We start from the raw sequence: 26,699 nt of genomic DNA, 5'->3' as shown, positions 1-26,699 counted from the left end.
ACGTCCACAGAGATCAACAAACCATAGGTTATTCAGGGAAAATTGACTGAGCATTAAGCTCTTTTACAGGAATGCCCTGTTTTCACATTAAGGGGGCTACAAGGATGTATAACATATGACAGCAATAACCAATAAAAACAAATAACTAGCAGCAATGGCTGTAAAAAGTGATGAATAACAATAAAATCAGTAAAAAGGGATTCAACAGAAAAAAACTGCAACTAGTGAAAAATAAAATGGATGCCCTTCGATCGGCGAGAGACCACCCCACACTCTGACAACCCACAGTGGTGGGTTATGAAACCATGGCCAGTATTAAAATGTAGGGAGCTGTGTTAAACTGTATCAGGTGAGTTCAGCGTGGAACGGGTTGCATGCATATACAGAATATAACCATAACTGGGATTGTGCCACAGCCCGCAATTTCAGAAACTTGAGATTTGTGCATCCTCTATTTTAAAATCAGAAATGGCAGCTTATACTGACCAAAAATAGAAAAAAAAAATCACTGCTGACACGATTTCTTCCTTGTTGTTTTTTTTTATTGGAATGCTTTACCTCAATAATGTGACAACGAGCCAAATCAGTGCAAATGCTGTATCGCACCAAACACAGACTCCCACAAACTGCACCCCCTTCAAACATCATTTCATCAAGCTTCTCGTCTTATATACAACTGGGGTCACTTCTAGACACTCACACGCCCCAACTTACACAATCCAGTACCAGACATACTGTACACAACCGTCCCCATTAACACTTAAGGCACACACACATATACACTATTTATATTTAACACAGCACGCAAATGTGCAGAGCTTAAGACAGCAGTAACGTCGGATAATCTGATGCTCGACAAGAGACTCTCAGCCACAATTTGAGCCGAGCCATGAAGAAACAGTAGAAGCTCACAGACGAATGGGTATCTTTACATGACCTGTGATTGCTTTTAAGCATTTAGCGTGACAATATTTAGTATAGCTGTGTTCGGTAGCTTAACCACGTGGCTACTTTTTATTTCTAAAAATATCCAGTAACTACATCATGTAGAGATGTCAGGGCTCAGGGTGGCAGGGCAGGGTGAAAGTTGACTACAAACACAATAGGGGGAGAAATTTTAAAAAGGAGGTGAGAAACGGAATAAAGAGGTGCTTCTAAGGGAATAAGCTGTATGTTCATGTATTAAGGAGGCAGAGGGAGAGAGAGCCTGTGCTAGTTGAAGTGTCAGACTAAATATCTGGATGGATTACTGTGAGATAGAGACGCAGAGACAAGTGTCTGTTTTGGTAAGGAATAACTGGTGTTGTCATTAGCAATGTGATGTCAAAACAAGAGGAGAGGAAACCAGATTATCTCAGGTGTTGTGACTTTGTTTTGAAAAATCAAATTAAGTGCACTGTTGGACTAAAAAATAATACGCACACATTTATCATGACACTGGAACACAGTCCTGCACCCGGCTGGGTACCCGCAGGTGCCCGGCGTGTGGTATTTTTTGTCTAAATTTTATTTTTGGTTTGGTTCTGGGAGGGAAAAAGGAACATGCATGGATTGCAGGAGCTGGATGATTAATACATATAAATCATTTAGAGTAATTTTGTTTTTTGTTTAAATCCCCTGCTGACATTTTTTTCTGTCGGCTGTTCTCTGCACCAGCTGGAAAATAACTGCTTCCAACAGGTGCGTTACTTACAGGCAATGTTAACTGTGGTGAAATGCTGCTTAATACTTTGAAAATAAGCAAAAAATATTCATTTAAATTGTATATTTTTCCTGAATTATATTCACTTTTAAATATCAAAGTTTCACACATGAGATGTTTCAAAATGATCATTCTAAGGGTGTTGCCAAACTGAAAGATTTGTGCAGGGCATGGTAATTATAGGATTTGCATTTTAGGGTCGGGCGGGTACAGTATTGCACGTCACGCTTTTGGTTCGGGAGTGGTTCATGAAAATTAGCTGTGCAGGACTCTGCACTGAAATATTGTCCCTTTCAAAAATGTCCTTCCATAGATACCCAGGAAGTCGTTAAACACAATTTCAAAAGCTTCTCGGCTTTAGTTCAGCAAAATTAAATTAATTAAAATAATTTCTAACCTACTTGTTTTGTAGACATTAAAATAAAACGTCACATTCTATTTATTTGGACCCAAATGCTGATCTGTAATTCTGCAAGTAAAATGTGAACGCACTTGCCTGGTGTGGTGGAAGTTTAGCGCGCAGGCAGCAGGGATCAGGGATCAGGGATCAGGGATCAGGGATCAGGGATCAGGGGTGTTTTGGATTATCAGACGGTCTAACATCACCACTGAATATGTATGAATACATGATTCTGACTGATCATTTAATACAGAAGCGCTGGCTGATTTTACATCGAAGCCGAGGCTCGTCTTACAGCGTGCGTGCAGCATCAGGTTTAAGTTGTATTGTTGATGGTTTAGTGATCAGCTGTATGTGTGGTCTGCGGAAAAGTACTTCGCTCTCCACATATACACTGATCTGTTTTATATTCATGAACAGTTTAAAAAGACATCTAATTAGCTACACACTTGAGTTCAATAGTAAACATTTAGCAGAATAAGTGCTCCTTGTTTTGAGTATATGAAATAGTACACACACGAAGTGGAAAGACAAATGTATCATAGTAAATATGGGTAAATTATTTTATGTGACATTTGCTTCGCTGGATTATGCTTTAAGCAAAATCGTCCAGTAGTGAGAGTTTTTTAAACACTGCAATACAAAGTGTGCATCTCAGCAGTGATTCCCAACTTTTTAAGGACACAATTTCACACCAAAGAGTGATTTTTAGAAGCCTAGAGAGGTGAAAGTATTCAGTGTATCAGAAGAAAGAAAAAATATTAACAAAATTTTGTGTAACAGAGATGTTTTTTTTTTCATCCTATCCCTTGAATGTCACCCGTAATGTTTTTCTTACAACACTTTTGGTTGGGAACCACTGCTGTGCGGCATACTGGTCAGACTTGTAAAAATATTCAGTGTTGGATAATGCTCTGGCTTCTGTGAGTATGTTGTGCGCTGGACTTCTCACGTGTTAATAGAGAAGCTACACAGCAAACCGTTTTGTTGACATCAGACCAAACACGGATGGAGAAATTGGATCTATTTGTTTCACATCTCCGTGGCACAGCTGACAGAGGGAAACACTCGTTTTATCCACAGGCCAAGATTAATCTGTGTGTGTGTGCCGCTGCAGTCCCATGTGATCTCAGTATATCTGTCTATGACTCAGAGTAGTCTGACCTTTGTAAATCCTTTTGCAATAGAGGTTACTACTGCAATCACAGTGTCTACGTCTGTAGTGAGGTCTCTCTCCCTCCTCAGCACCTCTCCACACCCAACCCTCCTCATGAATGTGATCCCACTCCCTCCTGGGCCCACTCACATCAGGGTGCCTCTCCCCCCTTATGAGTGAGCCCTTCCTCCTCCAGATACCAGCGACATGTCTCCCCCGTCTCCCCACAGCAGCGGGTGAGACATGCCTCTGGATAAACGTGCTGCTCGGCGACGGCCCCTCATACCAGCGACGCCCGTCTCTCCTCCGGCGTCTCCTCCAGTATCTGCAGCAGCAGGTCGCTGAGGGGCTTGGCTAAGGTGCGGTAACCCGTCGACGTCAGGTGGAGGAAGTCAAACATGTCCTGCGGGCTGATGGCTCCGTCAGAGTGAACAAACTCACCGCTCACATCCAGGACCTGAGCCTGGTTCACTCGGGGCAGCCAGGAGCGCAGGAACGCGTTAACCTCCGTATTCTTCTCCCGCAGTGGGTTGGGTCGCTCCCCTCGGGGCAACAAACCCTGAGGTTCGAAAAAAGATCTTTAACTGACATATTAAGGGCGATGTGTTGATATTTTGTATTGATTTGGTTATATTTTAATGTTTGTTTGTTTTTTTTTAAAAAAAGGGTAAGTAAGCCTAAATTTGACTCTCTCAATTTGGCTCATTAACTTTTTCAGTCATATCGTAAGCACTTCCCATTGAAACCCAAAAGCAAGGAGAGTCTGCAAAGCTCACTGAGCCACCTGACAAACAATGACTTGTACACACTTTTATTTTAAAGGGACAATCAAAAATACCTCTTACCTCTCTAGTGCCATTTATCAATCTAGATAGTTTTGGTGTGAGTTGCCGAGTGTTGGAAATATCAGCTGCAGAGATGTTTGTCTCCTCTCCAATATAATGGAACTAGATGGCACTCCACTTGTGATGCTCATAGTGCCCAAAAAAATACAGTGATGTCTCTTTCCAGAAATCATGACCTGGTTACTCAAGATAATGCACAGACCTGATTGTGGGCAGTTTCATGTAGGAACTACTTTTGTTCTGCTGAACTACACCCACCAACTGTATCACTGCGCAGAAGGAGGTGTGTATGTTCTGTTAGCTCACCTAGCCCCTACGAGCTAGCTGACATTGCAGCTCAGCCAATGAGGGCGCCATGTTTGTTTACATCTGACGCTGACACAAGCACGAGCCACTCTTCCGTTGGTAGATGTACGCAACATTCTGCACGTTGAATCGGTTGGTGGGTGAAGTTTAGTCGAAAGGAAATAGTTCCTGCTCTAAACTGCTCACAATAAGATCTGTGGATTATCTTGAGTAACAGGTCATTATTTCTTTAAAGACACATTGCTGTTGATATACATTTTTTGTGCTTTGAGCAACACGAGCTGAGTGCCATCTGGATCCATTATACTGGAGAGAAGGCAGACATCTGTACAGCCGATATCTCAAACACTCTGCCGCTCACAACCACAGACCATCTAGACTGATAAATAGCACCAAAGGTAAGAGAATAATATCAATTTTTGATTTTTTTTCACTCAATATAGTGCATATTTATATTTTTATCTTTGATTTTTTTGCCATTTATATATATATTTTCCTTACATCCTTTACAGAAGTATGCCTCTGACGGACTGCACCTCTGAATTTTAAACTCATTATACAGAGAACATCGAAGTTTGATTCATCCTATATTCTAAATATCTTACTCATGGAAACAATTCAGCTGCTTGCTCATTTGACTTGGTATCTGCATTTTCCTTGACAAAGAGCAAAAAAATAACATGTTTGAAAACTGGTGACCCACATCTACTTGGTTGCACATCAAGTGTGGTCTTTTTTTTTTGCTCGGTATCATGGTGTGTTCATCACATTAATACTCCTAGTAAAACAGCGTTTCACTAGATCTTCATAACAATGCAAAGTTCAAAAAGAAAAAAATACTTTACTCACTTACATAAATAAGTACAAAATACTTTGTCTCTTTGACGACTGCAGAGAGAAAATAAAGTCCACAAAGAAAACTAAATGCCAACATACCTTCAAACCAAACCAGGTGTGACAATAGACAAGACATACAAGTACTCACCAGTACAACTATCTTTGCCTTGGGGAGGCGAGAGGTGAGCAGCTGCACAATAGCAAGAATTCCTCCTGCAACTTGCTCTGCTGTGTGTTCATGATTGTTGGTTCCTACCCACAACACCACCACCTGGACAAGAGCAGACAGACGCTTAGTTACTTTCGCTGAACACTGGTTAATACTAAAACACTCTGTTAGTCCGTCAATAACACAACAAAATAATACGTTCATCACATTATCACATTGCTTATTACTAATGCAATACAAGTTGGATTTAGTGCAGCATCGGCACAGGTTGCTAATGTACGTATGAGTACTTGGGGCTAACAGACCATCGGCAAGGCCAAATATTGGGGCCGGTATTTGGCATTTTGACGATTATCTCTATCAGCATTTTATTTTGATGATTGCCAATAAAATTATGGGAGGGAGCTATGTTTATTTATTCATTTTTATCTAAATTTTCACTTGACTATACAGTATTAAACCAAAAAAGTTTGATGTTGACAGTTTCAGTTATCATTAAACATGTGATAAAGGCGTTTAAACAAAGTTTTGTGTTGGACTTTTTTTATTCCAAATTCTAAGTATTGACGTGAATATTTTTATTTTTATTGTAAATGCATATCGGTTCCAGCTATCTGTTATGGCTCTCATTAATTACTAATAATCTGTATTTGGTAATTGGCCTGAAAAACTTATATCGGTCAACTCCGTATGAGTTGTTTTTAATTATCAACGATGTGTTTCACAACAAATACTGGTTCAGCTGGTTTGCATAAAATCCAGCTGGCTTTAACGCATGTACTGTACCAGACTGACAAACCCGAAAATCAACCCAACTCTACTGACGGAGTCATAAAAGCTGTTACGCACAAACTCAAAATTAGGGCCACATGCTCTTGCTACATCCAACATGATGAGATCAGTGACAGATACATGCAAGATATACAAGATCTACAAAAAACTGTGTATGTGCAACGTGTCTGTGTGTCAGAGAGGGAAAAAGTGTATGCACATGGTGTTCTGTGGATAAAAGAAGTAAAATATGTATGCAGTGACTGCCCTCTGTATCTGGGGTGAAATGTATGTGAGAGGTTAAAAAAAAAAAAATTAACTGTCTTTCTCTGAAGATCGCATCTCACCTTGGGACGGATGTTCTCCAGCTCTCCGTTCTGCAGCCTCCACAGCACATTACAGGTGGTGTCCCCACCGATGCCAAAATTGAGCGCATGAAGAGGAGAGAATAACTCCCTCCAGACCTGTGGAGAGGAAACCAGAAACAGGCGTTACAGTAACATGCGTACCAATATAAGACTGGTATGGTGGCTTATTGAGATTACAAAGAAAAATAATAAACGAGACGCCGGTGCAATGTGAGCAGTCAAATGATGGGATTTAGAATAAGTTAATATCTTTCTTTACCTCATACTGCTGCATTAGTTGTACCATAGAATCGCCCACAAAAAGCACATCTGGTTCAGCATCCTTACACTCCTGCACAAATCTTGTGTGCTGTATATTTAAGAGATGGGACAGAAAAATGAAAAAGAATTACATTTCATTTACAGGAAACAATACAATGTAATCAGTTAGGATTTCAGTCCGGGTTATCGCCTTTGTCTTATGAGTTATCTAAATCTTAGGATAATACCCATTAGCCTTCGCAATCAGACAAAATCCTGCAAGCTCATCACACCACATGACACGTCTGTTGGCCCATCTGACAGAGAGCTCAGTAAAGCAGACTGTCTCAGTCCTATTAGCTTTGGAGGATTAACCTCACATGGACCTGCCAGAGGTGCCACTAAACAAGCTTGGGGATCATGATCATTTATGAGCACGTGCTTTCTTGAGTCAGATCCAAACCCCTGACTGATATAATGATGACCACACATTTGTAGCTAATATTAGAGAGAATACGATCAAATCATCATCTTGTGAAATTGTGCCCATGTAACCTCAGGATCACAGTAATATCATGATCCTCAATGTTAGGAATTAAACGCAATGTTCAATATGTTGTTGACGCCTTATAAAGTGTGTGTAAAGAGGGGCAGATGAACAAATAAAGGAACGTCAAGAATTTAAAAAAAGGGGGTATGACTGACATGTCAGTAACTTAAACATGCATACACATGAGAAACCTAACCTCAGTGACTCTACACTTTAATTTACATTATGTAACAAAAGTTAGAAACAGCGGGAAATTATCCTCTGCTTATATAATGAGAGCTGAGACCTTTAGAAGCATAGAAGCCATAAAGCATGCACAATAACCAGAACAACAACTCAGTGATGTGTATTGTCATGGAAAACATGGCTAAACCAAAGAAACAGATAAGCCTTTTGATGAATAACAAATCTTCCAGGTGGTAAAAGGCATCATACATAAGGAACATAAGGTCTATAACACATATGGATATAGAGGGAATGTTCCCAACACTAATCAAAACCACTAACCTGTGACATCCATCGTCCATCTCCTTGCACATCCTCTACTGGTTTAGCAACTGCAGCTGGGTTCAATTCATCACCACTCATCCTGCAGGAAACACCAGCACTTATTCACACGGCAAGAAAACGATATTTAGCTATACAGAAAAGAGAGTTAATTTTAATAACAGATCTGCAGAAAAAGAAGGATCACAGTCTGGACACAACCTGTTTAACATCACCCCTCTGATAAGCACTACAGACACTGTTTAACAACACAACCAGACACAAAAACAATGAACTAGCCGGCTAGACTACTGTAACACTCTCCTTTCTGGTTAACCAAAGAATACAATTAATTAGCTAGCAATGAATTCACAATTCTGCAGCACGACTTCTGACCAAGACCAGGAGAGCACACATCACGCCTTTTTCAAAAACTTTCCACTGGCTGCCTGCAAGTTTTCACATTGATTTTAAAATTCTTTTATCAGTTTATAGGACACTGCTTGGCCTTGCACCTGACTTCATGTCAGAGAAGCTTTTGGTTTAGAAAAAAAGGCCCCTCGGATCCGGAGACTCTTATTTTTAGCTGTTTGAAAAGCTGGAACAGCTGAAGGATCTGAGAGGAGCTGGAAATATTGATACTTTTAAACATAAACTCAACGTCTATTTTTTTAGTCTGTCTGTTATGTAGTGTCTTACTATCCCATTGTTATGGTTTATATGTATTCTTTTTTTTTTACGCTCCATTTTTGCTTATTTTCTATATTATTCGTATTTTTGTTTCTTCAGTCAAACTGTAAAGCACAATGACACTCATCTTGTGTGAAAATGGCTACATAAATACAATTTGATTGACTAATTGAAAAACAGACCTTTCTACAGGCCATCACTCTGATAAACAGTTAATATATGACAATAACCTTGTAACACCAAGGATGCATTGTTCTTCACTGTACCTTAGGGTTGCAGTGATATATAGCGCTTACAGGCATACTGTGGTTTGAACAGTTACAGTGTAGATTTGCTTATCTACAATGCCAAAAAATGTAACAACAGACAATCTCATTTTAGCTATTTCAAACTTTGCACACATACTTTAATTAAAAAAGTGATTTCTGGTTCCGATTATAGTAATAAATTATACTAATACTATCAATAACTTTAAAAAGACCTTCTGCTTCCATTCATAGTAACTGATAGTAATAAACACTGATATTCTGTAATACCGAGATATTTTCTGTTCCCTGAACACCTCATACTGTTGCAACCATACTGTACATGTATGTTTCACATTTACACACCGTTTTTACACATTTTCATAGTTTCACTGAAAATATGAACATAAACACGCTACTGCTAAATCCAACGACCTCATATACATTAATTACATGTGTATCCAAGGATCCTTTACACTATAGTATTGTTGTTTCTAGCTGCTATGTCTGTTTCTGTGTAAGTACATTGCGAGTAAAAAAACAAGTCAAATGCCTTTATTTGTACAGAGTTGCTTAGCCAATAAATCTGATTCTCGTGCTGTTTTTAGGTTACGTTACAAAGAGGAAAGCATCAGCACCAGCTAGCAGAAACAATAGCTGTGATACAGCAGCTTAAGCAGACGGACAGACTAACTGGACTAATACGGATATAAACTAAGTTTCGCTTTCTCGGCGGGTGCTTACGGATCACAGAGCAGATCGCATTAAACCCGCTGTTTATCTGACGGTAGCTTGTAAGCTAGCTAGCTAGCCTCACAGTGCCCGGGCTGGAGGCTATTATGGCTGCATCTTGACACGCCCGTCCCTAATATGAAAATGTCCAGAAATTATTTTGTTCTTACTTTACGAGACAAACTACCTGGCAGGGTGTCGGCCGTCACTCCTCGGCTAGCTCGGTTTCAGCGTAACTCTTTTTGCCCGAACTTCACTAAACCTCCGGCGGGTAGTCGGGGCGGAGGATGCTTGTTAGCAATCGTTAGCCGCCTGAGAATCAAGCTAGACGAGACAACAAAAGGTGTGTCAAGAAGGCAAACCACAGAGACCGTCTCATCAGAGGAGAGGGCCGAGCCGCTGCCACCAGCCGTAACACCGCCGACAGCACTGCAAGCGAGCTGCAGCAGCACAGGGGGACTTTACCCTGAGATATGTCTGTCAGGCTGCCATTCATTTCTGTTTTAATAATAATAATACTAATAATAATAATGGCAAAAGTAATGCCTATAATATACATGTACCGTACACACGTATATATTAATACATGCATGCAACATCTGCCCATCTTGAGCCATAACAGTGATAATAATAAGAATAATACTATAATGATAATAATACTAACAATTGTAATAGGACATAATAATAATACTAATAATAGTAATCATAGAGGAAAAAAAATGAAGTTAGTCAATAATGCCGGACAAAGGCCAGACAACAGATAAGGCGTGATTAGACAGCAAATTAGAGGCGGAAACATGATAGAAAAATACAGTGACAAAATAAATGCAGTAGACACTCAACATTAACAATAATGATGACAATAAGCAGGATCAAGACAGAATAAAGAGATAAGTTAAAAGATAAAATTAATAAACATACTTAAATTTCCATACTAAAACTTTTCTCGAGGTCATTAGCAAGCTGTCTATATCGAAAACACCGCTACTTTTTCTAGTTTATTGAGGTTGTTGAGGCTGATACACAACTTTAGATGCCTTTGCCTGAGCAGTCAAACGCGGGGCAACAGGGAACCTTCAAAGCTGGTCCCGCAATGAATCATGGGTGGGCCGCTAGTTTGAAATGCGGGAAAAATATACATCCTAAAATGTTCATTTGAATTTCTAAACAACAAAAATCTTCGTTATTTGAGATGATTTCAGTGGATGTCAGAACCAGATATGGAGGTCATTTTTCTTTTTCAGTTTCGACCCCGTACAGCCGGCGTACAGCAGGACCGCCATCTTTGAAGTATTACAGTCTGATCTCTGTCTTCCATGCGCGGCCAGTCTTGATCCTTCTGTGTGTGTCAGCTGATCGCAATGCATCATGGTCACGTTAGATCAAACGTTATATTCCGGTGTCGTGCCCACAAAGTGATAGTCAGCTAGAAAGTGATTGCAGTCCGCGGGACGCGCTCAGCATGTTAAAGCTGTATCGCCCTGTATTCACGTCTTCGGCTGCTCTCACATGGCTCAAACTGTCGTAGCATGTAAATACACATAACTTGATTTCATTCATAGTGATATTTGACAGATTATAGCTCAACCAGTCCTTTTTTTTTTACCTGTGTAAATACCTTTTAGGGGTCAATGTATTGCATAAAATGCAATTTCTTGCTTGCCAAAAAGTGATTGCAGCTCCTATCTTGCCACTGAAAAAGCTGTCTCTGCCTCAAATGACTTGATTTCATTCATAATGATTATATTTGACAGATTATAGCTCATCCAGTCCCTTTACCTGTGTAAATACCTTTAAAAGACAAATGCTACAAATAAAATGCAATATTCAACTTGCCAAAAAGTGATTGCAGTTATCATCTTGCCACAGGAAGGTTGTTTCTGCCTCAAAATCACTACATTTCATTCAGAGTGAATGTATTTGACAGGTTATAGCCCAACTCAGTCCTTTGCAATCACTTTTTGGCAAGTTGAAAATTGCATTTGATGCATTTCTTTAAAAGGTATTTACACAGGTCAAAATGACCAGAGTGATTATAATTAGTCAAATAAAACCCCCAAGAATTAAATCTAGCCATTTTGAGGCAGAAATAAACCTTTCTGTGGCAAGATAACAGCTGAAATCACTTGTGAGAGGAGGTAAAAAGGACTGGAGTGGTTTTAATCTCGGGCACAGAGCAGGTAATATAATGCAGGCTCATAAGGATAATAACAGATAATACCTTTATTCTTACATTACCCATTCATAAAGTATGATAGACTACTTTCCAAATGTAAACAAGATTTTATACATATTAAACACATACAACCAATGAAAACAACTATTGTCTATAATCATGTAAATGTCATGCCTGATCAAACTATAAATCACAAGCACATGAAAATTGGGTTTCAAGAAACATTAAGTTTCACAAAGACATATTTATTTTTGTATTTACATGCTACGACTGTTTGATCCATGTGAGAGCAGCTGAAGACCTGAATACTGGGCGAAACAGCTTTAACAGGCTGCGCGCTGTCTCATGGAAGGCAATCTGAAATGGGATGTGGTAGGACCCAGTTGCAGCGCCACAGAGCAGGTGAGTAGTTGGTAATAACCTTTATTTAATCTTTTGGCAGGTTGAATGGAGCTAATGTGAGTATAATCAGGTTGCAGGTAAGTAGGGACAGTTATCAGTTCTGGGGTGGAGCAGAGTTCGTAGGGAGCCTGGGGTGAGCTCACATTCACAGATGATAGTTCAGATTGTGAACGTGGAGCGGACTGGCAGGTGAATGTATCAGGTAAGCTGCAGAAACACACAAACAGCAGGGAGCTTGTGGGAAAAGTGGGGACTCCAGAAAGGAGCAGGCAGGGCTCGTGGTCAAGGAGGGAGCAGCAGGTAACAGAGCAGACAACTCCAGTAGGAGCAGGAAGCGGGATCAACGAGGACAGGCGGGGAATCAATGTACCATCAGAACAATAACCACCAGCGGCTCTCACACGGAGTCGAAACAGTAGAACACCGCACAGCCACAGGCAGACGAGAACCAGGAAGTCCACAGGCAAAACTTGTGGTCGGAGACAGAAGGCTGTTAGGTTTACCGGGGCAGAGATGAGGAGAGGTAGTCAGAGGTGAGCCGAGTCGAAACCAGGAAAACAGTCCGAGAGTGAGTGCTGCAAGGTCAGGCATGGAAGCGAAAACAATCTGGCAAAAAGTGAGTGAAGTTTGGCTGCTCAAACACTGGCTTGATTGGAGATGAAGAGCAGATGAGGCTGATGAGGGGAGTGGCCAGGTGGAGAGAGAGGTGGGGTTGGAGTAAATGGGAAAAATCCCACGGCAACAGGAGAGAGGCAGAGCAGACTGTGACACAATCAGTTTCTGGCGGCACGACACTGGTACCGCGGACACCATGGGAAAAAATCAGCTTCCTATTTTCTTGCTGATGACGTGTAGGGAATAATGTCTGCTTTAAAATACAACAAAAACAAAATAAAATGAGTTTTATAAGAGAATCTTCTCATAAACAAAAAAACATACCTAAATTATTGATCATTTACATTTTATGGTCTAGATTACAACTGTTTTATATGCTAAAAATATATGAACATGGTTGTTTATGTCACTTGTCAGTGAATCTGAACTAAAACCTGAACAACCAGATCAGACTACACCCGACTAGTTCCTCATTCTGTCACACTGTGACAGCCAACCCCAACAGAAGTCACTCTACATGTTATTTTAGTGTAATTATTCAACTGCTGTAACCACCTGAGCCTCATCAATTCACGTTTGTTTTCTTTTTATATGGCTGGTGACATCTTGTCATCTTGTCTGCTGCAAGCAATCCTATTTTAATCACACAAATTAAGTGGATTGAGCATAATCCCCCAAGGCATAAGAAAAACCAAAAATACTGTTGCTGTCTGGTGGGTTTGATTAACCAAAATCTTCTCTAAACAGGTAATCAGTAATTCTCTGAGATATTATAAAGACATAGATTGTGAAAAAAGAAGCATAATGAGTTTAAATACACAATAGAAGAGTTTGCTACTTTCATTTTGATTTTCTTATTCAATTTCTTGAAAGTCTATTACTCTATTAACTTCCGAAAAACTAAAATTTGTGTCCAAATGAGGTACTATGAGGTTATTCTATCACACACACACACATAGCCTATATATATGGCACTCGCTTACACACCGTCGTGCGTGTGATGTGAAATGACTGTTTTTTAGCTGTGATGGGACACTGTGGCCACAAGATGGTACCAGCTAGCAGGAAACTAATTTTAGAATTCAAAATTCCTCTAGCCCCGAGAAGTTTTCCGTCTTGAATGATTTAAAAACACACTCAACACGTCTATAAATCTGCACCTTGAGGCTTTGTGGGACGAGAGCAGCCGACCTGAAACAGTGAGGTGTGTGAGGGTCAGGGTGCGAAGAACAGGTTATGCAAGCGGTGACGGAGTAAACGCCGCCCATCAGGTGTGTACAGGCTGACTCATTTTCACCACCGAGGAGTGTATTCACACACAAAAAAGGCCCTTTTACTTCGGTAGTCTCGGCGACATTTGCGTTCATGACTCCGTTCAGTAAACGTACATGAGGGGACTTTTCCAGAGGAATTAAGCCGCCGGAGCTGAGGCGGTATCAATGTTTGAGCCTATGTGTCGGATATGGCTTCTGCTTCTCCTGGGAGGATTCGTGGTGCCAGGTGAGTTTCAGCAACTTCCTGAACAGAGAGGGCTCTTTTGTCGTGTCTTACTTCAGGCTAAAACAGGCAGAAACAGTGTAAAAGAGGGGATTTTAGACTGCATATTGTTACCCAGAGTCTAGGGAGCTTGTTAAGTTTCATTTGGCCCAGGCCGACCTTTAACACTAATGGCATTTTTTCGAGTGTTATTACCTACTAGTAAAAAAAAAAAGAACTTAACCCATATCATTTGCAAGAATGTACAAAATCCTACATGTGTGCCACAGGTGTTTATTATACAGGAGTTTTTTAGGCCATGGATTATTTTCTGATATTGGATTGTCATTGTGTTACCACTTTTTGTATGAATTTCATTTTTCCAACAATATATAATCAGTTCATCATAAGTAGTCATCACTGCAGTAAAAACGTTTTCAGCGTTATTCTTATGCTTTTATAAAGATAGCTGTATTCTGTTGTTATCCATTGTTGTAGGCAAAAGGCAGAACAAGAAAGTTCACTGAATTTGAATTATTATTCAAGAACAGAACTTGGTCTAGTGTAATGTCTCAGTCGTGGTCAAACACAGGCAAACAGAGGGGTATATACATTTTTAGTGCACTTATGAGTTCAGACAGTCAGGAAAATCACAGCTACACAAGTGCAGATTTAGTCAGTGGTGCCCCCAAGGGTGTCCAGAGGGGGCCATTGCCATCCTGACATAATTGCTGGCTCCTCTGCTGGCATTGTTCCTTATGCTTTTACTCAGAGATCACACTATAGGGCCGCAATGAAGTCCCCCGTCCTCCGATCGGATGTTTTATACAGACCGGCGAGGTGGGATGATTGTGTGATATAATTGTGTAATATAATAAATAATAAATATGATGTAAAGCCATATATTGGTCCTTTTATTGAGAAACAAACAGCGTATTTGAAGAGCAAAAAAATGCCTAACACATGTAGGCCATATACAGACATGTAACACATTAAAACATGATTGTTATCAAAATGTTAATTGTAACAGTGTTAGTTTACGGCCATAGATAATTAGTAAAATAAGGAACCCAAGAAGTTTTCTTACCTCTCATATTGACATAGTTTTCAACCAGCTTATTTCAACAGCATAACTTAATCCCTTAAATTCAGTTGACTTTTGGTTTTGGTGTGCCATCTCAAGATTTTCAGCAGCTCCATCTGGCTACCCATATGAAAGATTTGTGGGGGTGCCACTGCACTGTTTACCAATTAGCAGCAAGTTTCAGTTCAACTTATATAATTAATAATCACAATGTAGAGGTAACACAAAGCAACAAGTTGAATTGCTCCTGATTGAATCCCAATCACTGCACAATGACACCATGTAACAACAAAATGACAAAGGCATGAGTGTTTGGAAAACGCTGGATGACTTGTTCAGCAAAGAGAAAGTAGGGATCTATGCTAAGAAACATTAAAAGCTGGTTGACGCCATAAAAAACAAATGCATTGAAATGATGGACCTTCCTTGTGCTAATCAGTGTAATTTTGTGAGTCAGCAACAGTGGTTAGATAATCCATCCAATGGGTTTCATGAAATTTTACTCAACAGATATGTAGTGTACATATCATATGATCTGACTGCATATTGAGTGCACTAGTAGTTAGAAGAAATGCTGTGGACCACAAATCCAGACATGCCAGCAGATTCCATTGACTGGAGTGCTAGTGGTGCTATGACAAGGATTCAAAATCAGTGCCAATTTGAGTGTAATTCATTATAAGTACAAATGGTTTTGTCAAAATTCTAAGAAAATACAAAAGTTGATCCAATTGTGTGGTGACTTAGCGATGACTAACAGCATCGTCACTTTGAAAAAAGTCATATCTGTGTTTGCTGTTGACATCATAAAAAAAGTTTTGCTCACATATCTTGCCAGTGGTGAATAAGAAGGAGTTGTTTGGGCAGGCAAGTTTGGGAACACCTGGCATGCTGCTCTGGGCTGTTTGATGAAGTGGTGTCTCTCCATTTACTGGAATTACAGTTCCAGTAAATGGAAGATTTGGCAGAAAATATAGCCTTGAGACAGTTTCTGCAGAAATTCTTCAGTTGTGCAAACCAATTGTTGCATTAGCTGCCCAGGTGGCTGGTCTCAGACCATCTTGCAGGTGAAAATAATAATAAAATTACAATACATTTTATATATGGGTGCATTTTAGGATGCTCACCTTACAGATACAACAGTTATGAAACAAAAGATATAAATAAGTAAAAGGGCAACAGCAATGGTCACACAGAAGTCTAAAAAGGTGTGTTTTGAGGTGGGATTTGAAAGTGAGGAGAGAGTCAGTAACACTGATGGTTTGTGGTAGAGATCCAGAGACAACAGGCTGCATGGCTAAAAGCTCTGGACAGCACAGAAGATAAAGGAGCAGGAGGTGTAGTGAGAAGCATTGAGGAGGAAGAGCAAAGAGTTGGGGAGGGTGTGAGGGGATGAAGGAGAGCAGAGAGATACAGAGGGGCGAGGTTAAACCTTGAAGGTGAGAAGGAAATCTTATAATCGATGTGATAGATGCTGGATGTGGCGGTCCAGAGCTGGTGTGGCTACATTTGATCTCAAGTTGTGAGGCTGATTGGATGCACCGCCTAATGACTGACTTTGGAGTCATCTTATGGTGGTGAAATGAACATTCAGCCCCCTTGTTCAGTCATCCGTGCAGTCAGCAGCCAATGGTACGCTGCCTTAAAACTTGCAACATCTGTGGCATTGTGTAGAGCAGCCCTTTATTGTCATTATCCCAGGGCACACCTGTGAAATAATGCATTAATGTGATACTGTTTAATTAGCATCTTGATATGCCACACCTGTCAGGTGGATGGATTATCTTGAGAAAGAAGAAGTGCTCATGAACATTTTTTGAACAATATATATTTATATATTTATTTGCATTTGCCCTTTAAGTAATCACAAACTCAACGCCCCTGTGATTTATTTGTATGGTGTTGCATATTACTGTCAGTCTTGGATAAATGTTATTCAAACATAGCTTTTATTCCTTGTTGTCCAGTTTGGTAAAGAGACATTATTCAGGTGTCTTTTTCCTGTTATGGCTCAGTCCAAAAGCATTTGTTGTGGTGCATCTTGAGGCATTTATAAGAGGAAGTGATAATGGTGGAGCTGAACAAGTTCTCAGGAATTATACAAAGAAACTCATTCTAAGCGGAAACTAATAGACATGCAAGCCTATATACAATGGCACACATGAATAAATAATTCTTTTAATAGATAGACTAAGTGACAAAGAAATTACAAGTAGATCAATTCATACTTTGAATTTAAAATTCCACATTAAAGTTACCATACAAGTGAGATTCAGTGAGATGAGTCCCTGTAGGTTTACCGTACAGAGACAAAGTCCATGTCCTACTAAATGCTATTATCCTTGTTAAGTTTAATTCTCATCTGCAGTCATACATTTTATTTTATCCCTCCTCGTCCAGGATTACAGAACATTCTTGGCTTCTTCTTCTTCTCTGTGCTTCATTAGGAGGAATGCTTTAATCCGCAGGACAGGTCTGCAGGTCTGATCGTCTCTGAGGCCGACAGGCAGCGTGATGCAGATTTAGCTCAAATATTTGACTTTGCGAAATCCCTGGAAGGAGATAAACAGTTTCCAAATTGCTCTCACTGTAGCGTTCAAGTAAAACACAATGGAAAATTGTTCATTTTGTGCTCACTAATAAGATGTATAATTGAACAGGTGATGAACAGCCAACATCCAAACCTGCTGTTTTCAGATAATCTAATAATCTGTGTTTTCAAGGCTGCTGTAAAGTTGGTGTCCATGTAGCCGTCTGTACTTGGAACATGCTTGCAATCATTAACCCATGGTAGGCGTAGCTGCTCTTAGAGTCTTTGAATGACTTGCTCTCTTGTTTGCTGAAGCAATGAGGTAAAGTCATGTCGAAAAGTGGAAAACCAGGTTCAAAATATCAAGCTGTGGCTCTAGATTATGGGCGGTTGTCGTCACAAAAAACCGACTTGCATTTTTAACAAACAATGAACACAAGATATCTGAGGCTTTCTGTGTCACTTTGCCCACAACTGTCAAGGCTGTTTCTGCATTAAATAAGCAGTGACAAGTACAGTCGGTTTGGCCTTTGTTTGAATGGTTTGATGAAATGAGGAACCAGGGCTGCTTAAATTATAACATTTTTTATTTTTAAAAAGCTGATATCTTACAAATGAAACTATCCAACAGTTTATTGTTATGATAGTGTATGTTTTTTTTTTTTTTAAAGATTTTTCCACATTTGGTACTCTCACTTTTCATTCTTGAAGTACATTTTCCTAATTACACTTACTCACTTTTACTGAAGTAACATTTTTAATACTAGAATTTTAATGTAGCAGAGTATTTTTACAGTGTGGTTTTAGTACTTTTACTTAAGTAAAGGAAGTGGATACTTCCTCCATCGCTGTTTGTGTGGAAGGTTGACGTAGGAGAAAATTATATTGAGAATTAATATTGAGAAAATTTGAATAACACAATATCAACGATAGTGTAAGGTTGACGATTGGTGCTTTCCAAATATATTTACACAATGAGATTTTTGATAAATAGTCATCAGTAATGTTAATCTGATGACTAAGTGGGTAAAGGCAAATAATAGAACAGCTGCTGTCAGGTAAGTTAAAAAATATATATATATATATTTATGTGTGTGTGTGTGTGTGTGTGACGCTGCCTGAAACCAGGAAAAGACAACACTTAAGATATTATGATATCCAGCATCTAAGACAATAACTAGTCTGATATCACAGTATTGTTATAATACTGATATATTGTCCAGTCCTAGTTTAAGCTAACCTCATTCACCTGCTTGTCTTTATCACAGGGGTGCGGCATGTCAGTGGAATAGTTATTTCCACTCCCAAAGAAGTGGAAGCAGTCAACGGGACCAATGTGAAACTGAAGTGCACCTTCACTACCAGTCATCCAGTGTCAGCTCAGTCCGTCGCAGTGTCCTGGAACTTCCGACCCATAAATTCAGGATCTGAGGAGTCGGTGTGTACAAACTTGTTTTTTTATGAAAATGCTTTGAATGTGTTTCTATTGTTTTTTAATGCCATTATAAATAATAGCCATTCAAGATTTTATGGTGCCACAAAATTTGTGATTTTTAAAGGGAAAACTTTTTTTTTCAACCTGGGCCCTGTTTTCCCATGTTTTTGTGTCCAAGTTACAAATGAGAACTACACCTTTTGATGTTGGTCGAGTATTGAACCAGAGCACCGCGGCCTGCAATGTAATCCTCCAGGGTTGATCTGGTCTGATTGTTATTGTCGTCCTGCAACAGCTCAACTTACTTCTCTCCTTTAGTGATACTTGGTTTGTCACAACAGACCAGATCAAGAGAAAGGTGCAGAAAATTATTCCATCATTCCACAATGTTGTCAGACACTTATGATAACAATTGGAGCATGTTAGTGGCAAAAACAAGCACTTTTAGTGAACATTAAATGACAACGCACAATTGCCCCAAAGGATTGCATTATAGCCCGTTTCAGTACTGCCAGCTGCAGCAACTAAATCCTGGACTAATTAAAACAAAAACTGTTGCTCCCATTAGTCACTTAGACACAAAGACATGGGAATTTAGGCTCTACAATGAAATATGCATAAGTTTCCCTTTAAAATTTTCACATAAACATTACAATATTTGGTTAATTATCCTATCTCCATTCTTTTAACAATAGACACTCACTGTGTTTGACCTCTTCTAACAGCCCGTAGTAGCTCTCCCACAATTACAAAATTGAAATAGAGGAAAAAAAAAAAAATGCCTTGCTCTGTCAAATGCATATAGTACATTACTTTATATCATGTTTTCATACAACGTGAGAGCTGTTTGCAGGGGACTAGCCCACAGCACAATAAATATGTGATGACTGTCTCTTTAAGATCGGTTACATGCATGGCCAAAAAACACCCCAGTTCCTGCAAATATCCCTGTTCTTGAGTTTTTCTTACATTTGCAAATCTGTTTGGACTTCTATACTCTCTACAGTTTTGCTTGATTGTTTGTGTGTTTGTGTGGCAGGTGTTCTACTACCAGGAGGTGCCATATCCTCCCCAGCAAGGGCGTTTTAAAGGCCGGGCGGTGTGGTCAGGAGACGTTATGAGACAAGATGCTTCCATCACTCTGCATGAGGTGCCTCCAACCTTTAATGGCACCTACATCTGCCAGGTGCGCAACCGTCCAGATGTGCATGGCAGCAACGGAGAGATTGTCCTCAGAGTCGTCAACAAAGGTCAGAGCGGCAGCTCTGCACGAACACAATTTTGTCACATTACATCGCCATCAAATATACTACAGTGAAAGAAAATTCAAAAATGTTGTAGCATAAATCTTTTTTTGTCATTGCTATCAATATTTTCTTAAATATGTATTCAGAGGGTGGTACATCCTTCGTCCTTGCATAAAAAATTGCTGTATTACTCAGGCGTTTCTGCAGGAGGTCATAGGTCAGGGTCACTCAGTTTAGTGTCTGCTTCAAGAACACTCTAAATCCCCACGGCATGAAGTGAAGGGCAGTGTACTGAATCACTGTGATACTGTTTTATTTTGTACTGCAATGGTACCTTTTTTGTTCTGTCAAATTCCCCAACATTCAGCTTTCACCCACTGTTCTGATTTTGGGTCTTGTTGCTTCCAGTTTCCCTCTCTGAAATCGGCATCCTGGCAGCGGCAGTTGGGGGCGCCTGCGCTGTAATCCTTGTCCTCCTCGGTATCTTCGTGGCGGTGAGATACTTCAGGAGAAAGCGCATGGAGCCTGACACTGAGGTGAATGTGCGGGAACAGGAATGGAAGGACCCGACTGTGTGGTGAGGGCCAGAGAGCCGGAGCTCCTCTTCTTCTCTGGACTGGTGTCGAGTGTGATTGGCTATTTGGGTCCACTCTGCTGGAAAAGACAAATGAAAAGTCGAGGGTGGGGACGCGTCTTTTTCTTCCATGTTTGCTCCTCCAATGTCAACCTCTCAGATATTAGTGTAGTTTGGTTCCTTCAGTATTAGAGATACAATGTACCAGCCTTACCATTTTTTATATTGCCAAATCTTTATACACTTTTATATGTTTTTATCAAAAGTTTCGCGTGATTGTAATTACTAACTTAATTTTATTGAGAGTTTTTAAATTGTTAAAAGGATAGTTCAGATTTTGTGAAGCAGGGCTGTATGAGGTGCTTATCCATAGTCAGTGTGTTACCTACAGTAGATTGCGGTCAGCACACCCTCCAGTTTGGAGAAGCAGACAGGAGTACTGACAAGGAAGCTAAACAAAGTACTGCTGTGGATGGGGCTAAGCAGTGAAACCCATTTTTACCACTTTAAAAAACGTCAGCATAATACAGTGAGCTGCACAGCAGTGCTTATGCATCGGAAAACAGAAATTCTATGCTTGATAAAATGTATCGCCACAGTAAAGTTGAAGCCATGCAAATTGTTTTCAGGTTGTCCTTTTGCCTATCCATCCATCCCAAATTTGGCACAAACATCCACTTGGACTCAATGACGTACTGATTAAAATTTGATGGTCAGAAATCACTTTGTCACTTTGACCTTACATCCATCTCATTCTCGTAAACAAGATATCTCAAGAAAATAATTATTTCAAATTTGGCACAAATGTCTGCTTACCCTCCAGATTTACATCATTCGAATTTAGTTGTGTATGGTCAAAGGTCAGGGTCACTGTGAATTGTGTTTTTGGCTGAGACTCAAAAATTCATGTGCTAATTATGACCAAAAAAATCATTAAAAATGTCTAATAGAATAAAATGGTGAAGTATATACAAAAGGTGAAAAGTCAACTTCACTGTGGCATCATCATGTTCTGCAAAAACACTTTTCTGGCCATTACTCAAAATCATAACTCAGGAACAGAAGGGGAGACATTTGGTCGGATACTGAATAAGTAACGCTAATATTGAAACAGTGCTGATTGCATAGATTGTGTGTGCTGGCAGGGAGAAGATTTGTGTAAGGCATTCATGTTTTCACAGACATTATTGTTAACTGTATGCAACTCAACTCATTTGTGGAGGCATACAACTGCAAGGCAGAAATTCTAGTTTAAACGGCTCAGATACGTTTTGCTGCTGGGCCCCATCCACAGCAGAATGTTTCTTTGCTCTTGTCTGCTTCTTCAAACTGAGAGCGTGGCAAATGCCGTGTACAGTATGTAGTATACTGACTATGAATAGGTACCTCTTACAGCCCTGTTTGAAAAAATCCAAACTACCCCTTTTAGTAGGAGATGTAAATATGGAGGGATTTGTACCTGCTGTTCTTGGATCTTGCTCATTGACCTCAATTCACAGCAGCAGTGCTGACTGCATCAAATTTATTCTTTTCAAATAACCATGGAATTTCTTTCCAATCATTAGTTATTTATGATGCGTTATTTACAATTATGTTTTTTTTTTTACTGAATCAACACTTGAATTGGGACTGTTACGGGGATTGAGTCATATCCTCTCTGTTTTTTTTCCTGCTGATGGTTTTAGTTTTTAAGCTATGGACGATAAGAGTTGATGTTCCTTTTCTGTTTTTTTGGCGAAGCCTTCTCTTTTCTCTGTGAGCAGCAACTGCAACAACAACTGCTGCGTCACAGTCTGTGCCACTTTAATCTGTGAATACAGGTGAAGAATTTGAGACCCATAGAACCATAAACTGATGTTTTGGTCATCTTTGTCCACGGACCAGATGTGGTACACCAAATCTCTGTGGCACTCTGGCTGGGTTCATTGCAAGCTTAGGATTCTGGGTATTGTAATCTTTAAAGTCTCTATCTCTGTTATTTTGGCGATGGACGTTTGCTAAGGTAAACTAGTGGTGGACATTTAGTATTTGCTTTCCATGCAGCCAGATATATCCATGAGTAGCCTGTTTCATTGTTTACGTGTGTGTGTGTTTGTGTGTGTTTGACTGAATGTGTTTTGCGCTGGTTGCGTCAGTTTACCCGAAGAGGCTGTTCACCTGACAGTTGTGACGAAGGAGAAAGAAGCCGATAGTTCAGATGATGAAGAGTCTGAAGGCAGCAGTGGAGATGATGAGGAAGAGGAAGGCCTCGATGGTGACGATGACGATGATGATGACGATGATGATGACGATGATGATGATGACGATGGCGATGACGGTGGTGATGATATATTGGATGCATTCTAATGATTGGACCTGTCTTTCCTGTTATACCGTCAGCCTTTTTGCTCCTCATTAACTTGATTTAAATATGTAATTTATTGTACTTTTTCAGAGTTCAGTGCATCATGGTCACTGAGTTACGGCATAAATTAACGTTAAAACACTGCTCCGCTGATTTAGCTTTGCACTCCTATTACACTGTTGGACTGACAATGGGCAGCTAAAAAAAGCATCAAAATCAAAGCAGCAGAACCAGAAATGCTGTCTTTTTTACATAACAAATTATTTTTTGTCCAATCTCGAAATCCATCTGCTATTGGTTGAATTACGATAAGTCTTTGTGGTCAACCGCCAATATTTTGAAAGATCTGCTAGAGCCAGCCGATATCACGGTCAAGACCTCCTCTTCTGTGCAGTGGCCATTTCGGCTAATCTCTACAAACAGATATCTGCGGAGGTCTCCAAAATTGCATTTTGGCCAATTTGATCTGCTTCTCAACACGGACTGTTTATGTATCTCTCAAATGTGATTGGCCAAAACTACTTGGACTACAAACGGACTACAATCAGAAACAAGATTGCTTCCGATGTCAAAATCCTCTACATTCATACGCATATATCTGTTGAATAGAGAATTTTCCTTGTTAGAACTTGGGGCCTACATAACCCACAATGCAACTCAACTGCCAACAGTTTGGTCAGAGATTCAGGTGTTGTTATGCCAGTAGCAGCTAATGTAGCCTGGAGCTTCTCTTCTCATTTATGCCCCTTTTCCACCAAGATGGAACTTGTTTCTTTCCGGTTCCTGAACCTAATTTTGAACCTTTCAGAGCATTCCGACCAATAATGATTTGGTTTGGAATTTAGAAAATTTGGTTACCAGCTGGAACCAAAAAATATCAAGCGCACCGTGACAAGATCAGTGGGCATGTCATATTCTACAGGTTGGAAAGAGAGGATGGGCCAGTCAACACTGGAGAAGTCAAGTAGGAAATAGATTAAAAAAAAAAACAGAGTTCCCTGGTCTCATTAGTTTATGTGTATATTTTTGGGTAAAACAAATATCTGTAATAACAAACCAAAATTTCACAGATTATCAAAGTAATCCACGATTTTGCTACAACTGTTTATTTCCCTGATGAATTGTGCAACACGCCCCCTGTTGATGACACTTTCTTGATTTTCATGGTTCCATTTAAACCTGGTGAAAATGCAGACTCATTCGCTAGATACCACTAGGGGTTCAAGAATCCTGAATGGAACCAGTTCAACATCCAGAGTTAATTTGGTGGAAAAAGGGTGTAGGAGGTATAGAGCTGGCTACTGAAGTCTGGCCACTTACTTCTAACTGCACACCGCCAGAATTTAAATTTAAGACTTGTAGTATTCAACCCCAACTTGTATGGAGCTACAACAGTGACATTAAATCTTGGCACTGAAAATAAAATTTGGCATTGAAAAAGGAAACCATGGCACTAAAATTCACTGAAAAAAACACAGGCATTAAAAATGATTTTTACATTTTTTTAAAGACAAAGAGAATAGAAAAAATATTAAAATGAAATAAAAAATTTATGCATGTTTTATTTTTCAATGGAATATATTTTAGTGCCAATATTTCCCTTTTCAATGCCAAATTTTACTTTTGATGCCAAAATATATTGTCATTGTTCTGTCTCCATACATTTGACACTGACTCAAGTGGCATCATGTGAGGCGGTTTGTCAGACTTCACGCAGCTCCCTGTGGAGCCACAGAAGGCTTTATACAACATTTTTATACATGCAGTACAGAAGTGTCCCCAACACCTGTAAACAAACTTTGTTGTGTAAGTCAATGGAGTTCTAGTTTCTGTGTTTCATGGATGTGTAGTGGTGAATGTGAGTTTGTTGTACATGACTGCTGTAACTGTGCTTCTTTGTGTTAATTTGATTGGATTTCCATACAGCTGCCTGCTGCTGCTGGAAATTTGCTGCCTTCTATCAGTGTTGTGAAAATTCATGAATTTTCATGTGGAATAAATGAACTATAGATTTTTTTTATTTTTTTAAGGGAAGAGCTGTTTAAGTTTGACTCATTGCTGAAATCACCCCACACCAGTGCAGACAATGTTTGTGCAAATGCGATGTTGCAGAATAAATGGTTTTCTTGTTCAGTTTCTAAAAGCATCAGCTGAGAGTAGACAAATCAACACTTAACGCAAGAAACAGATTTTAACTGTCATAGTGTGTCTTTGCAGAGAGGTTAGAATGCTGCTGGGAAATGAAACAGGAGAATGGGGTGCTGTTGTTTATTTTTGCTCCTTTGGTCCACCATGAGAGTAATGAGTGATAAACAAAGCAAGGTGTTTACAACATTGGCAACATCGCCTAAGAGATTTTGTATTTAGATTTTGTACATAGTGTAAAATGAGCACAACTTTACCCTTTTTTGTAAATTAAAATCTTGAAATGTCATATCTATCTCTATTTAGCAACACTGCAATAAAGTACTCTTTTTTAAATTATTAAGTAGTATGATGTGTATTTTGATTTTTTTTTTTTCAAAGTTCACTTTGAGGCAGCAGATCAGCTCTCAAAGAATTGTGTGGGTGAGTGTGAAATACCAACTGTGAGCCACTCCTGTCTGTGTCATACATGACAATGAGGACACACACACTTCTTGGCCTGAAAACAGCAAAGTTAAGCTCACTGTTTATTCACTTCATAGATATAACAGTGCAAAAATTAAGCTGAAAATGAAGTTGATTGATATTGAAAATAGGTTGAAATAATCTCACTACATTTTTTGTGTTGTTTTAATTTTAATTTTTAATTGAAATGTTAAAGTTAATACCTACTGAGCAATCATGAAAAAAAATACCATGGACATACTTTCCTGTTACTCACATTACAACCCACTGGAAAATCTGACAATATTTCAGTGCAGTGACAGAGCATATATTCATAAAAACAATAGAAGAGGCATGTAAGACACATCCTAGCCTGGTGGAATTATGAAATTCCCTTTATCATTGTCCCTAATTAGTATTTTAACTTTTCTATTCATTATTTTTATTATTAAAACACAATCTATTCCTTTAAATTCAACATATTAAGAAAACATAAACAAAACTCACCTCAGACAGTTATTGAGTCGAGGTGGAGAGGGACTCCAACCTGCGGCATGTGGGAACGTGTCTGGGAAAACACCAGCCTCTTACAAAGCCTCTCCACTCTGACTCCTTTCCTCAGTGTACATTATTCTTCTTTTGGAATGAAAACATGCCCTGTTGAACAGGTTCTTTCTTTGTGTGAATGGGTTAAGTGCTGTTTAAATACACAGGGGCCATTTTTAGACCT

The 26,699-nt window shown here is 39.5% G+C and overlaps 2 protein-coding genes across 3 annotated transcripts; one reads left to right on the top strand and one right to left on the bottom strand.

Annotated features, from left to right (window-relative positions):
- Nucleotides 1-524: 524 nt before the first annotated feature.
- Nucleotides 525-9,893, bottom strand: pafah1b2 (platelet-activating factor acetylhydrolase 1b, catalytic subunit 2). 2 transcript variants are annotated; one of them, XM_042499520.1, is made up of 6 exons: nucleotides 9,668-9,893; nucleotides 7,852-7,933; nucleotides 6,814-6,903; nucleotides 6,534-6,650; nucleotides 5,395-5,517; nucleotides 525-3,817 (listed from the first exon to the last, which is right to left on the bottom strand). In XM_042499520.1, the coding sequence occupies exons 2-6, from the start codon at nucleotides 7,930-7,932 to the stop codon at nucleotides 3,539-3,541; spliced, it is 690 nt and encodes a 229-aa protein (XP_042355454.1). In that variant the 5' UTR covers nucleotide 7,933; nucleotides 9,668-9,893; the 3' UTR covers nucleotides 525-3,538. The 2 variants fall into 2 exon arrangements, with proteins under 2 accessions (XP_042355454.1, XP_042355453.1); XM_042499519.1 differs by having other exon boundaries at nucleotides 9,685-9,892.
- Nucleotides 9,894-13,956: 4,063 nt separating this feature from the next.
- On the top strand, nucleotides 13,957-25,864 carry mpzl2b (myelin protein zero-like 2b). The gene is made up of 5 exons (XM_042499058.1): nucleotides 13,957-14,190; nucleotides 19,049-19,218; nucleotides 20,255-20,465; nucleotides 20,871-21,039; nucleotides 23,172-25,864. The coding sequence occupies exons 1-5, from the start codon at nucleotides 14,130-14,132 to the stop codon at nucleotides 23,380-23,382; spliced, it is 822 nt and encodes a 273-aa protein (XP_042354992.1). The 5' UTR covers nucleotides 13,957-14,129; the 3' UTR covers nucleotides 23,383-25,864.
- Nucleotides 25,865-26,699: the final 835 nt, after the last annotated feature.

The sequence above is a fragment of the Plectropomus leopardus genome, chromosome 13 (genome assembly GCF_008729295.1).
Source record: "Plectropomus leopardus isolate mb chromosome 13, YSFRI_Pleo_2.0, whole genome shotgun sequence".
Classification (NCBI taxonomy): Eukaryota; Metazoa; Chordata; class Actinopteri; order Perciformes; family Serranidae; genus Plectropomus; species Plectropomus leopardus.
The sequence above is the reverse complement of the archived record's forward strand: the minus strand, read 5'-3'. Positions and strand labels throughout refer to the sequence as shown.

Coding starts and splice junctions, on each gene's coding strand:
- pafah1b2 (XM_042499520.1), bottom strand. CDS start 7,932: ATGAGTGGTGATGAATTGAACCCAGCTGCAGTTGCTAAACCAGTAGAG. Junction 5,518..6,533: donor TGGAGAACATCCGTCCCAAG/GTGAGATGCGAT, acceptor GCTCTTGTCCAG/GTGGTGGTGTTGTGGGTAGG. Junction 3,818..5,394: donor AGGCAAAGATAGTTGTACTG/GTGAGTACTTGT, acceptor TTCGAACCTCAG/GGTTTGTTGCCCCGAGGGGA.
- mpzl2b (XM_042499058.1), top strand. CDS start 14,130: ATGTTTGAGCCTATGTGTCGGATATGGCTTCTGCTTCTCCTGGGAGGA. Junction 20,466..20,870: donor CCTCAGAGTCGTCAACAAAG/GTCAGAGCGGCA, acceptor TGTTGCTTCCAG/TTTCCCTCTCTGAAATCGGC. Junction 21,040..23,171: donor TGGAAGGACCCGACTGTGTG/GTGAGGGCCAGA, acceptor TGGTTGCGTCAG/TTTACCCGAAGAGGCTGTTC.